At 38.0% G+C, this 17,872-nt stretch overlaps 1 protein-coding gene across 1 annotated transcript in view; it reads right to left on the reverse strand.

Moving 5' to 3' along the window:
• The window catches only part of vaspb (vasodilator stimulated phosphoprotein b), a 37,395-nt gene that overhangs the window by 3,978 nt on the left and 15,545 nt on the right, over positions 1–17,872 (reverse strand). The window contains exons 2-12 of the mRNA XM_065960339.1: positions 14,410–14,581; positions 12,274–12,454; positions 10,138–10,204; positions 9,788–9,800; positions 8,212–8,296; positions 6,133–6,380; positions 3,203–3,327; positions 1,043–1,094; positions 864–891; positions 712–751; positions 434–490 (exon numbers count right to left, since the gene is read on the reverse strand). Coding sequence (XP_065816411.1) covers positions 434–490; positions 712–751; positions 864–891; positions 1,043–1,094; positions 3,203–3,327; positions 6,133–6,380; positions 8,212–8,296; positions 9,788–9,800; positions 10,138–10,204; positions 12,274–12,454; positions 14,410–14,581 — 1,068 coding nt within the window. The remainder of the gene's footprint in view (positions 1–433; positions 491–711; positions 752–863; positions 892–1,042; positions 1,095–3,202; positions 3,328–6,132; positions 6,381–8,211; positions 8,297–9,787; positions 9,801–10,137; positions 10,205–12,273; positions 12,455–14,409; positions 14,582–17,872) is intronic.

Here is a 17,872-nt window from a genome sequence, read left to right on the forward strand (position 1 = left end):
CATTGTATTCTGTTTTTAATTTACGTTTTACACAATGTCCCACTGGAATTGGTGTTTGTACCTTTTAAGCACCAGAGTTGTGTAAAAATAGCTCAAAGTAGAAAAGACAAGCAAAGTAATCAAAGAGAAATGATCAATGAGAGAAATAATGTAAAAAAAAAAAAAAAAAAAAAAAAGGGTTAAATGGTGTGGTTCAGTTTACCACAAGTCAAGCACAGCATTGACCCCAGTGCTTAGAAGTAAGTTTGTGATGTACATCAATCTGACTTCTATTTCTTATTATTCAGATTTAATACATTCAGCCAGTACACTAACAAGTCCCATGGGTGAATGTCATTCTTTGGTCAATTACATGGAAGAATTACAAAAGAAAAGAAAAGCAGAGAACCAAAGTGAACCAAGGTTGTGAGTAAAAAGGGAAAAATATGTATACCTGGACACTTGGGACAGTGACGGAGTCGAGTCTGGGCTCTTGCCAATCGAATTATTCCTGTAAGTAAGACAGACACAGCCTCGTCTTCAAATGAAAAATGGAAGATAGTCACGTATGAGCATGCTTGTGTTCAGAGGGAAACAAAGGTTCACTCATATACACATAACCACACATGAAGGGGACCTACTTTGAGTACAACTTTGAATATGGGGCACCAAATCTGGAAGTAACAGATTTACTGACGATGGCTGTGTGGAAATAACTGAATCCTGGATTACCTGGTCATGGTTGACTTCTCCCAAGGTCTTCTCAGGGTGTCTGAGAGGACAAAGGATACAAATGGGATTCATTTACCTTTTTCCATTTAGTTCAAATGTATCACCTGGATTAATATAGATGGCATGCTTACGAAAAAATGTTTAGTTCTCACCACTTTGACATTGAGGCTCTGGATCATCCTGTATAGAAGAAAAAAGAGTGAATCATCCTCAGCCTATTTCTATTTGTGTTGGTCAGGACTATGACATATATTGCCAGACCTTGTATTAAAACACATTTTTTGTAGTCTTTTGAGGATTAAAAGAAATATGACAAAAGACTGAACGTTACATTATCTTGCGTCTTCAAAGGTGGCTTCTCTCCGACGTCCGCAGCTTTTCTCCTGAGGTAAAGAGGAATCGATTTAAAGGGGTAGTCTGGACCTTTTGAACTGGAGTTTTACAAGGTGCCTTTCAATAGTGAGTTTATTGCGTACAGTAGATGGCAGTCAGCACAGCCTCTGTTTGGAGAAGCCGAGGGACCAACATTAAATTAAGCCATGTTCTCCTGTGGATGGGGTTTGAAGCAAAACAGATCAATAACCATATCAGCAAAGGACCAAGCTGATTCAAAGATCGTTTAATAATCAATGACATTTTTAAATTAGGAGTATTTTCATACTCACATTACTTCTCTATCAGCACCCAAACATAACTTTAGATATTTTTGCTACAATGTAAACAAGCACCTACAAATAAATCAATGAAAATCATATCTAATTACTTTCTGCTTCTCCAAAATCAATCATTTTAATCTAATTTATATAGCATGATGTATAATTGCATATTTCATACCAATTTATTAGTTTTATTTTTTTGTTTTGTATGATTAAGAAAATACACAAACAACAAAGATAGATAATACACCCTGCAGGATGACACAGAGAGCTTATTTAAAGCCTCACCCCAAAACAAATATCACAAATTAAAGAAACACATGGATAGACATTTAAAAAAAAGAAATGACCCAAATATGTTTAAAATTAAGAATATACGTAGATACAGTAATGCAGCACAAAAACTAAAAGAAGAAAATATAAATATATGAGGTTTACAAATACTTGTATATGAATGTGTGGTTGTGCAACATCTACTTTAACACATGAAGTGCAAAATTACTGCTAATATATCTAAACTTTAAAAGGGATTCAGATATAAAAGGGCTGCATCCCTCTCCCTTTATTATACCTCAGTATAATCTGGTTCAAGTATCCTTTAACATGAACAAGATTTTGTAATTTACATCATAAATTGTGAAGCCATGTGTATAATTGGGACACAAGCAGTTTTTCTGCTTGAGAAAACTTTCCTCCTTCCACATTGATACAACCTTGATGATGTGATTTTATCAACGGGTCCAGTGGACTGATGGAAGGGTCACAGCTTAGTCAAGAATCCCTGTACACCAGACAGTTTTTATAGGATAGCCTGCTCTAAAAGATGACACCCACCCTGTATATGGTGAATTTCAGCATCTCACACCTGGACTTAGGTATAGTCCAGGTAGGTATAGGTAAGTACCATCTAGTCAAAAAGGGGTAAAAAAATATTGTCTAAATCTTGTTTTTAGTGATCTTATTTAAACTTACAATGATTTTACTGATTGGTTGAATAAACTACTTTTCTATCTTGCTTTAATTTGCCTCGTTCTTACTGATGAGATATTTGATCTTATCTTTACTAAGGGTTATTCTCTTAGTATTGAGCACTGTGAATTGTGTTCTGTACTGTCCTGTGCAGTTGATTATGTTTTAAAGGAGGTCGATCACTCACTAAACCAAATCTACCTACGGGTGCAAATACATTTATCTCACCTTTTTTGCTTTTGTTCTCTTTTTCATAAACACCTAACCGAAACAGCTGTATATGCTGAATATGTAGTTATACAGAAAAAAAAAACATAGGGCCATAGAAAAGGCAGTCTGATGACAACATGAAGAGTTGGAAGTGTGCAAATATATAGAATACACTTTAGTTCATACATTTTCAGCGGTTTTATTATATTTTTCTCCAAATCCCATCCACAGCAGTTCATGGCTTAGCTTCAGAGTTGGTACTCTAGCCGTGCTTCATACAGGGGTCTTGCTGTCCAGAGGAGACACTAAACTATTGAAGAACCATTTCATTTCACTTGCGACCCTTGTCAAAGAGGCCGTAGTCCTCAAATTAGGTGCCACAGGTTCAAATCTACTACTTTCCCACATGTCATTTCTCAATCCCCCTGATTTCCCACTCTATCCACTGTCCTGTCTCTCCAATAAAGCCTCAAAATAAGTCTTAAAACATAAAAAAAAATAAAAAATATAAATAGTAACAAAATATAGACGTATTAAAAGAATTTGCTTTAATGAAGATAAAAATAACTCTATTAAATTGAAATCAAGTTATCACATTAGAGTAATAAAGTGTGAGAAATGATATATTATCTCACATTAAACTTGATGTAACTCACCTTCGTGCCAGGATGGCACTCATTTCCCCCATCAATCCAGCCCCCCCTCCACCTCCAATAGAGGAGTTGCTGCTGCGACTGGAGTCAGCTCTGCTTATTGGTGCTGCAGTGCCTCCTTCTTCCTGCTGAGGGCAGCAAATACAAAACAGATACAATAATTCAGAGGACATCTAGTAGAGCTGGGCCCAGTTGTTCAAAAGGTTTTATCAGGATAAGAAGGATTTGGATCTGGTCATTTTTTATATTAACAGCTATTTGGTGGAATATTTCATTTGTAATGAAATCCTTTATTTTCTATGAAACCATTTCTACCTCACAACTATGTCAGTGGGGATGCAATAATTCCAGTTGAAAATTTTTGGACAAATATTTTTTAAATATTGAGGAGAACAAAAGGTAGAACAACTAACATGAGGTCACTTATTTCAACAACACAAAAAGCATTTAAAAAAAAGACCTTCCATGGTCATTTTCTTTAACAGTCAAGAACATATACACTGATAAAATGTGTTTCATAATTTAACTTTAACTTGACATTAGTTATTTCTTCATGACTTTATCAATTATTTTCTTGACTTTAGCACACAATTTATTGTCTATTTTATTATTCCAGGTTTGGTTATTCTTTAGGATTTTAACAAATATTAAAAATCCAGTCCAGATTATATATTATATAGCGATACAGAGATAATTGATTGCTAAAGTGCTCATGATGGATATGCCGGATCTTTGTAACATAGCAATAAGTAAGGTCTTTTACCTGCTTTTTGTAACATAACAATGAGTAAGGTCTTTTTACCTGCTTTTTGTAACATATCAATAAGTAAGGTCTTTTACCTGCTTTTTGTAACATAACAATGAGTAAGGTCTTTTTACCTGCTTTTTGTAACATAGCAATAAGTAAGGTCTTTTTACCTGCTTTTTGTAACATAGCAATAAGTAAGGTCTTTTACCTGCTTTTTGTAACATAGCAATAAGTAAGGTCTTTTACCTGCTTTTTGTAACATAACAATGAGTAAGGTCTTTTTACCTGCTTTTAGTAACATAACAATGAGTAAGGTCTTTTTACCTGCTCTTTTGTAATGTTAACAGACAAAGAGTAAGGTATTTTACCTGCTTTTTGTAAAGTCTCTCGAGATAACACTTGTTATGAGTTGACGCTATACAAATAAAAATTGATTGATTGATTGATAGATTATGTCCTTTTAGCCTGATTCAATTAACATTAAGGTAAGTCTGTTCCTCCGTGGCTGAATCATACTAAATCAATCAATCACTAAATCGTTAATTTGCGGATCACAAAGATCGGGATTCTCTCTGTGATAATCAATGACGAATTCAAAGAAAAGAGCGACATTTTTTACACAACTTGAACAGCAAACCATCATGGAAGAATATGAAAACTTCAAGGCCATAATTACAGCCAAATCAAACACGTCAGCATCAGCAAAGGCCAGATGAGCAGCTTGGCAAGTTAAATGCTTAAGTGTAAGGAATATGTTTAGGCTAATAATTCATTGCTGTATTAGGCTATGTAACCTCATATGTAATGAATAAAGTAACTAGATTAATGAGTTTCTATCATGAATGAACCTTATTATTTTCAATAGTTGCTAGGCCTACTAATTGGCCTATGCTGTGTTTACATATCTGTATATTGTGTGCTTTTTTCTTATTTTCTTATCGCTTTCAATATAGAACAACCCCTAATGTCAAACATATGAGCATCATTCAATGTGGTAAGTGAATATAATATTTGCAATGGTGTTGAATTGACAACGTTCCCAGTGTCACTGTCATATCTTAAATATTTAGCCAACAGAGTGGAAAAGCAAAAACAGGAGAGGGACCAAAGACTCCAGACTTCACCCTCCAGGCCCATTATTGAGGAGGGCATAGCTGGAGTCAGCTCCTTATCTGAACATTCAGGCAGGGAAGAGAGCACTTAGGTTATAGGTAGGTGAACCACATTCAATTCGGTCAAACCCCAAATAGATTTGACTAAATACTCACGATATTGAGCCATCAAAATGCCAGATTCCCAACTTTATACTCCATTTTTGACAGTTTGGAGGGTGCCATGAGTAAAATCAGATCCGGTAAAGACCAGGCAGCTAAAGCCTCGGGCTCTGTGAGAGCCCCGGACGACGAGGCTATGGACTTATCTGTGGTGATGGCTGCCATTGCAAGCAGTGAGAGTAAAATACTGTCTCAGATAGACTCTATACTCCCGTATGGCGAAACAAGAGACCTGTTTGAAAGATTTGGAAGACGGACTGAACACGTACTTGGATAACACAACAGATATGGAGGGGGATGTCGGCCAGTTGAAATTGGAGGTTGCTATGCTACAGCTAAAGCTAGACGACCTGTAATGCTCGCATTGTCAGGATGAAAGAAGGACTCGAGAACAGCGGAGGCCAATCGCTAAGCTACTTCAGGAGCTGCTGATCCTCGACTTCAGACCGGGCCCACCGCAGCCTAGGACCCCCACCCAGCGAAGGAGAGCCCCCGAGAGTCATTGTGGTGAAATGTCACTATTTTCAAGAGAGAGCCAGGTGGTGTTCCTTAAGGCCGCCCGCAAGAGAGTGAGTATCTTCCCAGACTACAATACCTCCTCATTGTGTGTACAACACAGGTTCAGCTTAAGGTACCTCCCCCTTACAGGTTATCCTGATATTATCCACCTAAATGAGTTTGTATGAGGAACGGGGACAGATCTCATCCGATTATGTAATCCTGTTTTTCCGTTGAACAACAGAATTTCAAGATTTGACCTAATCCAATAAGATCCTGTTGGATAACTTTTGAACAACCCGACCTTAATGATTGAATAGACAATGACTGACAAAGGTAAGCAGATAAAACTCTAAAAGAATCAGTACAGGTCCTACCCATTCAAATCAAAAGACAGTAGTTTTATACTCAACCTTGGATACTTTGCGGAGTTTAGCCCCTGCTAAGGCAGCTGCCAACCCTCCTCCACCACCAAGGCCCCCTCCTCCTTCTCCCCCGCCTCCTCCTGCAGCAGGAAGGGGAGGGGCTGGGGGAGGTCCTGAGGGAGGTGGTCCTGGCGGGGGAGGGATGCCAGCCATGGGAGGAGGGCAAGGGGGTGGGGGAGGTGCTGGTGGTGGAGCAGCGCTTACAGGGGCCAAAGGTGGAGCAGGTGGAATGGGGACTTTCAAAAAGAGAAACGAGAAAACATCAGTTACCATTTTTAAATGATATGACAGTGTGATGTAGGTACATTATGAGAGTAAACTTCCTTGACAGTGTATAATCTTGATAAAAAGGTGCTGGAGTTACTGATATCTGGTACTGGTATCTAAGGTCCTTGAGAGTATTCTTTTAGGGCGGATATCTAAATATATTGGTACCACAGATAACTAGTTTGGTTTAAAATCTAAGCATGGTACTGATCTTTGTATTTATGCTTTGAAAGAAGCTGTTGAGGTATATAGGAGGAAAAACTCCTCAGTCCTGATAGGATTTGTTGATACCTCTAAGGCCTTTGATCGTGTTAATCATCGAAAGTTGTTTATGAAACTAAGTGAAAAGGGGGTCCCTGATTACATATTAAGGCTTCTGGCGTACTGGTATGCCAACCAGAGTATGCAAGTCAAATGGGGAGATACAATTTCCTCCCCCTTTGGAGTGAGCAATGGTGTGCGACGGGGGGGGGTTGCTTTCTCCTGCACTCTTTAACTTGTACATGGATGATCTATCTAAACAACTGAATGGTTGCAAAACTGGTTGTGTGTTGGGTAACAGTATAATCAATCACCTCATGTATGCTGATGATTTGGCAATTTTTTCCCCTAGCAGCGCTGGGTTTCAGCAGCTGCTTAATATATGTTCTGATTATGGTCTAACATATGATGTGCAATACAATGCTACTAAGAGTACTGTTTTGATATGCATAACAAAAGGGGACAAGGACCTAAACTTTCCTAATTTATACCTGTCAGGACAGGTGCTGAGTGTGAGCACCAAAATAAAATATTTAGGTCATTTTATTACGGATCAAATGTCCAATGATGACGACATGTATAGACAATGTCGAATGTTATATGCCCAGGCCAATATGTTGGCAAGAAAATTCTCAATGTGTACAGTCAATGTTAAGAAGAATCTATTCAGAGCATATTGTACTCCTCTGTATACTGCCCCCTTGTGGGCCAGGTTTAAAAAGGCAAGCTTACAAAAGCTTAAAGTTGCATATAATGACTCCCTGAAAATACTGTTTAAAGAACCTTGATGGACTAGTGCAAGTGAGTTATTTTGTAATGCAGGAGTAAACACTTTTAAGGCTCTTATGAGAAACTTAATGTACAAATTTATCTGCCGATTGAAGGATTCTCAGAATTCCATGTCCAACAACATGTTCATGCTGTTGACTAATCCCAGTCATAGTTCTGTACGATACCAGTCATCCTTGTGGCGACACTGGTACAGTTGTCTTTTATAATATTGGTGATGTTTTGTCTGTCTGTATGTGTATTTACCTTGTGTTTTTATTTTGCATGTTTTTTTATGTCTTCTAATGGACTCCTGAGTCTGGCAACAAAGATGATGATGATGATGATGATGATGATCTTCAAACCAAAACTGATTTATATTTTGAAATAGGATAGCACACAAAATACTTAGGTGTCCAAAGATAGCCTGTGTTTTAAAGTATTATAAATTCCAGTTCATGTCAATGCACAAACAGGAGGAAATAATGTAAACATTGCACTCAGAACCTTGGACAATGTCTTATGGCATCTTATTGTCTGTACTGTGTTGCTCTCAGTTTCTGATGTAACGTTTTCAGTGTTTAAAAAAACTAATTCTCCCCAGGGGATTATTAAAGTATCTATTTTGTTTAGCCTTTACTTTATCACAGGTGGTAATACTTAAGGAAAAAGCCATTACCATAAGCAGGCAAAATATTGGGGACTAAAACTGGACTGTCTTCTAATTGATGTTATTTTATGTTATGTTGACCATCCCAGTTGTTTTCTGACCTGCAGCAGATTGTCTCTCTCTTTCCAGTCTCTCTCTTTCCTGTCGATCCCGCTCCTGTCTCTCTCTCTCCTGCTGTTCCAATCTCTGCTACACACAATCTACACACACACACACACACACACACACACACACACACACACACACACACACACACACACACACACACACACACACACACACACACACACACACACACACACACACACACACACACACACACACACACACACACACACACACACACACACACACACACACACACACACACACACACACACACACACACACACACACACACACACACACACACACACACACACACACACACACACACACACACACACACACACACACACACACACTTCAGCTATTAATATATGTTATCATGCACAAAATGAAAAAAAAGTTGTCAAACGGGAGATTATTTGAGCTGTAAATTACAATCTTTAATTTTACTGCTACGAAATCAATACATTCTTTATTTGTAAAGCGCAAATACCTAACAATTGTTATCTCAAGATACTTTACAAACAGAGTAGGTCTGGACCATACACTGTTAAACAATAATCCCCCATGAGCATGAAAGGTAGAGCAGAACAGAAGTCATGTTGAAAAGCCATCTGCAGGAACTGTTTTGGGGATGGAGAGAGATGAATAGGGAGTAACAGGGCAACAACTGCAAATACAATGAATAAGATTGATTTATAGCTCAGTGCCAGTAATAATGATAACGGTATGTGTGGTATTAGCAGGACCAACAATGTATGATAATAGACTGATATTTCAAATATCAACAGTAGGAACTATAATGATCATGAAATGGGGAGGACTGAAATGGAAATGTCAGAAGTTGAAGTCGAGCAGCTCTTAGATTCTCTTTAACATGTATAATGATAATAGACATAAGGCTGATTATAATAGATGCAACAGTTGGATTCAAACGGGTCCACTCCCACATTCCAGACGAACCTACGAGACAAGGGGGCTCAGGATCTTCTTGAACAAAGCCTTGAAGAAGGTCATTTCTGCAGTAAAAACAGCTTTTTTGAATGGATGTATATGTGACTTGCTTCTGCAACAAGCCTGAAGCAGACATTCGACTAACTGCAGGTTTTTGCTCTTCTGCATCAGCTTCAATTTTAACACCGGAGACTGCCGCTTGGTTTAGTAGTAAAACATTTCTGGTCATCCAGGTCAGTTAATGTCCTTAAGGCATGCTTCTAGTTTACATATCTGATATTGATATATATATAGTTGAGTATCGTCTGCATAATAATACAAACTTAAGGAGTACTTCCTTTTGATATTATTAAAAAGGTTTGAAGACTCAATTAGCTGCATATGTCACCGGCCACTGGAAGTCCTAGTAGCAGGATCTCTAGCAAAAAGCCTCCTTGACTTTGAAACATCTTACCATGTAGTCTAAATGAGATTAAAAGGTTAATACCTTTTCAATGAAAGCAGTCATGGTGTTACTACAACTACAATCTAGCCATATATCTGTTACTATCTGTAGAAGTAGATAGGTGAATGGAGAGGAGGTGGCACAGATGTGAGCAGTCCTTTTGTTGTCACTTTAAGCTTTAACCTACAGGGGCTGCTGGGTTTAGCACGACTGACTAATGCCATCAAATCCTCTACACATGCCGTGCCAACAAGATAACCACAAAGCCAAGACAGCTTGACTTGCTATTGATAATTATTCAAATAGAACCAGAGGTTTGGTGGCTACAAACTTAAACCTCTCAGTCTCACAGAACAACCAAAATATCTTCAAGATTCTTGGTTCCAAAGAAAATCTACTTATAAAACAAATACTGACATTACTCAGAATACACTTGGTATTGCTATCAGGACTATCACAATGAAGTGTTGATGGTGCCATTGAGAGTCAATACTTTTTTTTAAAGTAATTCTGAATGTACCTCCGCTGTTGTTCGAGCTCTTCTGGTGTAGGTCCATTTGACACTGGGCGGGGGAGGGTTGCATAACCTGCCGAAAAGAAATACAGGGACAAAAGACATTGTGGATAATAATGACAAATATCATGGGTAACAAGATCAAATGTTGTTGTCAATGTGTGCCTTCATATACCAATGCAACACCTTTTATACCAATGCAGCTGCATTTCAAATGCAGCTGCATTGGTATAAAAAAGCTGATCTGCCACAATCAGGGATTGGACCTATAATTATATTTATATTACATTATAATTATAATATAATAGTTTTGAAACAATGTTGCAGTGGTCTTACATCACAGCATCATTTCTATTTACGGTATTTATTTTTTCAAACAAAAAACTATCAGATTTAATTTAAAGAGAGAGCTGACTTTTGACTCAAACTTAACTAAACTATGTATGCTGATTATGTATGAGGGGTGGAACTAACAAAAAATAAATGACAAAAACAGGGGGTGTTTTCATCATTTAATGAAGAATTAAAGAATTTTAAAAATTCAAATGATTTGAAAAATGGATGACAATTAATTAAAGGGATACTTCACCCATTTGCATTAATCTTTGTATCATTAGAAACCTGGTAGTATTTTTGAATGGTCGTGCATCCCGCCCTCATTTTCCCCTGAGACGGGAAACCTTTGTATTTCTAAGTCTGAAAAGGAGCTTCCAGTGACGCAAAATGACCATTTTTGCGTAGTGGAAGCTGTTGCAGTTAGCCGGGTGAAACTACAACGCTAGTTCCTCATATTTTCGACCACTGAAGCTACAGACCAATCACAGATCAGTGGGTGGGAGCTCACTCCCAGAATCAAAACTTAATGTCCACCATATTGCTTGGAAGCTATGCTAACAGGGTCTATGGAGAAAGCTGATAAGAACCGACAATGGCGAAAAAATTATCTTTCAACTTCAAACTGAGATGGATGAAGGGGATTTTGAAGGTCTTGTGCTCAAATCGGATGTTCGTGGCTATCTCTACGAACCGCAATATAGCGGCGAAGCAGCTGGTGCCGACAGGCGGGTGTTATGCCTCGGCTGATGTGCCGCTGGCTCGGCTACTGCGGCGGTGAGGACGAGGAGTCGGGGCCAGCTCGAGCTGGGGCGGACTGGTAGTTTCGGTGCTCTCTCTGTTTGCCTATGGACACAGACATAGAGTCTGTTTTCTGCCAGGAATTTCCAAGATCAATTCTGGAAGAAATCTCTGAATCAGTTGAGGAAATGGCCTTATGTTTTGAAGTAAATGTCTGTGGAGGACCTTAATGGGAGTGGCCTGCGTTGCTGTGCATTCTGGGAGTAACTATAGGTGATGATAGAAAGGAGGTGATACAAGTTCATGCGATTTGAAATATTAAATGATGAAATTGTGTAAATTGAAAATAAAAGTGATATTCCAGTAATAAATTAATCGCCTTTCATCCAACAGACATTTAACGTTTACAACATGCAGTTTTTATTATTTTATCATTTATGATTTACAGCATGACATTTTTGTTACTTCTCCTTCCAAAAAAAAAAAAAAGAACTGGCCCATTCATCAACTGCTGCACTGTCGACTTTTACCGTCTACACAGCCAGAAGATGAGAAGGAAAGTAGAGTGTTTTAAAATATGTTCTGTCACTATTTCATCACTGAATTCACTTCAGGGCATTTTTTAGGAGAAAAATTTATATCTGCGATGATTTAAATTGATACAAATCAATAATAAAACGTGTTGGCAATGAATTTTGTTGTGAATTATTTGGGGCTCCACAAGCTAATAAATATGTAGTATTTTCTACTTTGACATCTTTGGGAGAAAATTATTTTTTCTTTTCATTACTGTGCAAAACGTACAAGCTCTTTACTCATAATGTGTTGTGTCTCATTTAAATGATTAAGTGGACCATTTCTGCTTATAGATGCACTTTAACAAAGCTACAATACGACTCAGCAAGACAAAAACAGAACTACTGTTATGGATCAGCAGAGAAAACCTAAAAAGTGTAGTCTAGACAGAGAGGGACAGGGATGATTTCTCTACTGCTTAGCCCTAACTACAAATATTAAATCACTTTAGCCATGAATGTGAACATGGGAATATAGTTAGTTTTTATTTACCTGCATCTGACATGGAATTGAGCACCTCCAGGGCATGAGACATGCCATTGGCAAATAGAGCAGCATCCTCCTTGCTACCAAAGTTGAGCCCCCATACCTGCCGGGCATCCCGCCACTGGTGGAAATTTGGTGTGGCCTCGTTATACTTGAGACCTTTCACAATTGGACAGTTTATCACCACCTGGGAAAGGAATAGGACAAATGATCAATACAATTAAATAGGTGTCCTTTTTTTTAAAACTTGAAAGCCTCACCACTATTAAAATACCTTTTTCAAAGATTAAACAGGTAACAGGAACAGCTTAAAAATGGTTATATATAATAAAACAATTAATTAAAAAAAGACAAATACAACTGTCACACTCACTACAGTACAGCTAAGGGTGCATTCAGACTCAGCTGGGTCCATTTTTAAGTAGTTTTGGCAGAAAATCTGCCCATCCATTGCACAAAATGCAGACTAATTTTAGTGAGAACATCAATCCTGCTGTCTTAACCTGAGGTTAGTTGACTTCACACATAAACACGACTAATGCATCAAGGGAATGGATTAGGATCATTAACTTTGGCCACATGAAATGCCATGTCTGGATATTTAGATGACTCATGCAGAGATGTAACAGTGAAATATTAATATGGATCCAGAGTTAGGTCAGAGGGACTTTAAGAACCGCACCAATTGGGCTAACACCTGGCTGTATATCAGTAAATAAATCCTTTACGTACAAACATATCTTTGACAATATCTAATATTTAAGTCTCAGCCTTGTATTTAGTGATTTTAACATTAATTTATCAATAAAAAATAGACTTGTGTTAAAAACATTATTGTAATTTTTGGTGAATAATCAGTATTCAACACACAATTCCATTAGCAAGGTTTGTTCTGTTGCTTAGAAGAACACAGCCGTTTCTTTTTCCATCAGGGTCTATTCTGGGTCCATGCTTGAGCCTCTTATTTTAGCTCTGTTGGAGTAACACTGACATGGACGACTTGTGTTAATGTAACGGTTTGAGTCCAAATGATTAATTTAAACAGGGCTGTTACATGGCTGACAGCATGAGACCTCACTCCTTTTTGATTTGCTCCTTTAGGTAATCACCTAATCAACCTCAAATGATCAGCACGTGAGAGGCTCCATAAAAACACACACCAACTCTGCAGTAAGTAACTCTGCCATTCATGTTGGATCATCATTCTCTGTCAGTTTTGTTTTGGATTATTGTTAAATGGTAAATGGACTTGAGTTTATATAGCGCTTTTCTAGTCTTCCGACTAACTCAAAGTGCTTTTACACCGCAGGTCACACCCATTCACACCCTTTCACACACTGATGGTAGTGGTCGCTATGTAGTATCATCCATCAGAAGTAACTAATCCCATTCATACACCACCACTGAAGCGGTGGGAGCAATTCAGGGTTACGTGTCCAAGGACACATCGGACATGTTGCCCAGCTGGGGATTGAGCCCTCGACCTTCCGGTAGAGAGGCGCCGACTCTACCAACTGAGCCACAGCCGCCCGTTGTTCTGAAAGGTTTGTGGTGAAGTTGGACTAGGTAAGTTGGAGTTCCCCTACATTTGCTACACTTACTCAGTTGACTTTGTTAGAAACACGAGGTAAGTGTGGTTTGTGCCACCCATGTAGTTTTCTCTTTGAATATTTTGTAGAGAAGTTAGTTAGGTTTGTTTTTGGATTTATTTTAAGAGATTAGAGACTAGTTGGGTCCGGTTTTGTTTTGTTGAGTTTATTTGTTTGGCACATCCACTTTGTCCAATCTTCACCCCCACCTTGTTCATCAAATTCAGTTTTCTTCTGGTGTTATAAAATAAACCTTTTCTCATTGAGAACAACACCTCTTTGGCTTTGTCGGTTCTCTGGTTGTTATTTACTTCTCTGCTGTTTCCAGGGACATAAAAAGGGCTTATAAATAGTTTTTATTGATGGAATATCCCTCAGAAACCTGCTAATACTAGCCTAATACATTTATTTAACAGTTTCAAATGCACCACCAGAAACATCAGAACGCACTCTAGTTTGAAGTACACGCTACCTTCTGCATGTGTCTACAATGTGGTTTTTAATACATAATGTGGTTACATATACACAGGCAACCAAAAACTTGCAGATATACCTGCTGGTCCGTCTGCATCTTGCGACCCACTACCCTAAAGGCATTGGTGGAGGGGTTGTGATAGATCTGAACTCTGCTGAAGGCCTGGGGCCCAGCACCTGCTGGTAGCCACTTCTTATTGCCATCGTCGTAGATCATCACAGTTGCCCGAGCTTGGCAAATACTTGACTCACTGGAAGAAAGAAACATTATTGAATTTTGGGGTATTCTGTTCAGATTCACATTTTATATCAGTATTCAACATGACAGCATATGTCCTACATGTTGACAGGAAGAAGACAAATAAGCTTTTATACAAAGCACATGGAGTGGAGGTATACAACAAATATGATTGAACACCAATAAAGTATATTAATTTAGGGACAAATAGTTGCACACTAAATACCATTTTAACATCTGTCTGCACTCCTGAAAATATCTAAATAATTTTAGAAGGACTGCTCCAGATATTCTTCTGACCTGGCTGTTCACTTCTGCACCTCACAGCGGGAGACTATCCCTGTCAGACAGGAGTGCATACATCTATATCTATTCATGTATTTACTCATACATTTTACAAACTTTAACATCTTAACACTGACATTCTAAACACTTTGAAAAACAATTGAAAATAAGTAAAATACATGTATAGAAATGTTCCAAAGTCTTGTTTCGTTTATTTTTTTTTATTTAAAAAAAAATATATATATATATATATATATATATATCAAAACCTTCGGACAAAATGAGCGCAAGACAACGCAAAAGTAGTAATTTTATCTTGAATATTTTGTTTTTCGGGAATACAAAATCAAAATTGAAACTTGACTTTTTACCCAGATTTTAATATGAAAATCTGACAGGCATGAGCATTTGCGTTGTGGATGCTGCGGTGGTATAATTTACAGCCCAGATATATAGTGAGGGAATTTTATCAGATATTTGGCCAATCTGAGAAAAATTGTCTCACCAAGAAATTTCTTCACAAATGTGTTCATAGAGGTGTCTTTTAACACATGAAAAGATTTATATCCAACTTCTGCAGGAAAATCTATGAGAGCTGCTCAAAGTTAGGGTACCTGGAACCTCATTGGGGAAAAATTGAAAATGTTAACCTCTGCCTTAGGTAGCTTATAAGGGGTCAAGGATTCAGGATTATGAATCCATTGCAAACATTAGTTTTGCAAAAGAATCCACTCCTCGGTGGGAAAACAGCCACGCCCCCTATTAAATGTATTTTTTAAAGTAGCTTTATATGTTTATTTCAATTTCTGGAATACTATTTTTTTTTAAAAGAGATACTGCAACACTTTGTTAATTGTCTCAGGGGTCCAGGTATGAGTCTCCAGAATCTACAGTTCCTAAAGTGGGGGCTGGGACACCCAAGAGCCTTGGGCTCCTGAGAACCTCAGAAGGGGGTCCCTAGATGCCTTTCATAACCAAATAAAAAAGTTTAATTATTTAAAATAGCATATTTGACCCATTATTGTGAAAATATATACAAACAAGTAGTTGAATTTAAAAATAATCTTTTAAATGTAGGTTTTCACTTCAGTGCAACAATGTAGGTGTGTCTGTTGCACATACATCACCTGAGTGTCTATTTATTACATTTTGAGTCTCTACTCAGTCCTACAGTTTTAATGCATGGAGATAACTTGTGTTCTGCTTCTAGCCTATCTTACAATAAATGACAGTGGGGGGTCCCCAGTCTCTAGCGCAGTCATTTTGGGGGTCCCAGGCTCAAATGTTTGGGACCCTCTGCTCGACATCATCATTGATACAGTTTTTGCATGCTGAGATACATTCAACACCATTCTTCTTGCAGCTGCACCACCAATTGCTGCAATCTCCATATACAACTACAGCTTGTGAACTATAGTATGGGGTCCTGTGTTGGAATCGATCATCGTGACGTTATAGATGTGAGGTGAGCCGAGAGCTTCTGAAAGTGTGAAGGAGCAGTCAATGTACACCTTGGTTTCTCAGTAGTTCAGAGTCTTTCAGGTTATCAACAACCTACAACTCCAGTTTGATTTATTTTATGATATTATATTCTCTTACCATTGTATGATTCCACTTCATTGTTGCTTAAATTTTTTTTTTTGCAATAATCAATAGTATTGAATCGCAATACTTGTTGAATTGCAATACTTTAGAATCGCAATATTATTCGAATCAGCAACCAAGAATCGTGATAAAATCGAATCGCCACAAAAGCATATCTCAGCACTAGTGAGTGCACCCTAAAACTTCTAAACGAAGAGCACTTCATCCCTTATGCTGCAAACAACAGAATTAACCTTCCCTGCTGAGTCCTGAGCGTAGACAGAACGCACAGGGGATATTTAGGTAACTTCAGGGCTAAGCCCCGTCACTGTGTGAGCAACACACACCAGCAGGTAGAAGTTCATTGTTGCGCACACAGCTTAAACTGTTCAATCTTCCTGCTGTTTCTTACAGCTATCGATCACTCTTTCTCAATCCATCACGACGTCAATTAAATAAAACTTAATGGCAGCTCAGCTTGAATCCACCGTAAACCTTAAAGCATCTGAGAAACACTGAATATCGCCTCTACAGATTATGCTATTAAAAGCCTATTAATGTCAATCACTAAAAGAATCCTGACCGATAAACAGGCTGAGCTCCTGGGGCCACACAGTATCTATCCCACTTCCCGTGTCTGATGAAGTGTGGGAAAAACAATTATTTACAAGCTCAAATTGGGTTTATTTTGTCCTTTTACTAATTTTAATAACATTGTCTGAACACTGGAGATATCCTAAACTGAGCTCTTTGAGACAAGCTGTACAAACCTCCATCTAAAAACACATAAGAAAAAGTGTGGCGTGAGACAAAAGCTTATTCACAGCAAGCAGAATACACACAAGTTACAACACATTCAGGAATGCAAACACATGCACTTTCAGTTAGAAGAGTCAGAGAATGCAGTGTGTGTTTCGGACACAGATCTTAAAAGAAACAAATTGTTCATATTTGAAAATGATACCATGACTATAAAAAACAAACATCTCAAAAATATGTTGTATAAAACTAATTGGGAAAAGGAAAAAAATATTGAGAATAATTATTAAAGTTACAGATGAACAGAGACACAGAGGAACTGTAAATCAGATTTTTTTTTTTACTGGTCTGTTCCCCCTCCTCATTGTATTTTTTACCCTCCGTATTCTTCCCTTGGTGCCTTAATCCATCTCTTCCCCCTCTCCCCCCATCTGTCCTGCCAATGATACAATCTGCTACTTCCTGTTTAACTGCACCAAAGCCACAACCCACTTCCTGCTGCCAGCAATGCCTAATACGGTGTGCCTCTTGGTGAACAATCACTGGCCACACTCTCACAGGTTAAAGAACAAAAATAAACATCTAACATATACCATTGAAATCAAGCCATTGTTGATTGTTTTTTTTTTCCTTCAATGCTTACAGCTTAATAAACCTTAAATAAAGACAGAGTAAT

This window comes from Labrus bergylta, chromosome 11 (genome assembly GCF_963930695.1).
Source record: "Labrus bergylta chromosome 11, fLabBer1.1, whole genome shotgun sequence".
NCBI lineage: Eukaryota > Metazoa > Chordata > Actinopteri > Labriformes > Labridae > Labrus > Labrus bergylta.